Source organism: Cariama cristata, unplaced genomic scaffold (assembly GCF_000690535.1).
Source record: "Cariama cristata isolate BGI_N322 unplaced genomic scaffold, ASM69053v1 scaffold37155, whole genome shotgun sequence".
NCBI classification, from domain to species: domain Eukaryota; kingdom Metazoa; phylum Chordata; class Aves; order Cariamiformes; family Cariamidae; genus Cariama; species Cariama cristata.
In genome coordinates this window covers 36,705-37,021 of record NW_009619928.1, presented here as the reverse complement: position 1 = coordinate 37,021, position 317 = coordinate 36,705, and the positions used below count along the sequence as shown (strand labels likewise).

The 317-nt window shown below is 61.5% G+C and overlaps 1 protein-coding gene across 1 annotated transcript in view; it reads left to right on the top strand.

The window, feature by feature from the left end:
* The first annotated feature begins 210 nt into the window (after positions 1–210).
* Positions 211–317, top strand: part of CLK3 (CDC-like kinase 3) — a 9,289-nt gene continuing 9,182 nt past the window's right edge. The window contains exon 1 of the mRNA XM_009701432.1: positions 211–314. Within this exon, the coding sequence (XP_009699734.1) occupies positions 211–314 (104 nt within the window). The remainder of the gene's footprint in view (positions 315–317) is intronic.

The following is a 317-nucleotide window of genomic DNA, read 5'->3' as shown; positions in this document are numbered from 1 at the left end:
GGGTGGGCAGCGGAGCTGTCGTCCTCATGGTGGGCGGGGGGCTGCACCGTGGCCGTTGTGCCGTTTCCCTCCGCCCTTTGGGGTGGTCTCTGTCCACATCCTTCGGGTTCGGGAGTCTGGTGGGGCAGGAGGGCCCTCACTTCCTTCAGGGAGCAGGCAAAGCGCTGAGGGGTGAGGGTTTTAAGAGTTGGAAACCTCTTGCCTCCTCAGATGCATCACTGTAAGAGATACCGGTCTCCGGAGCAGGAGAGCTACCTGGGCCACAGGTGGAAGAGGAAGAGGTCTCGTAGCAGAGACTACGAGGGGAGACTGCGATA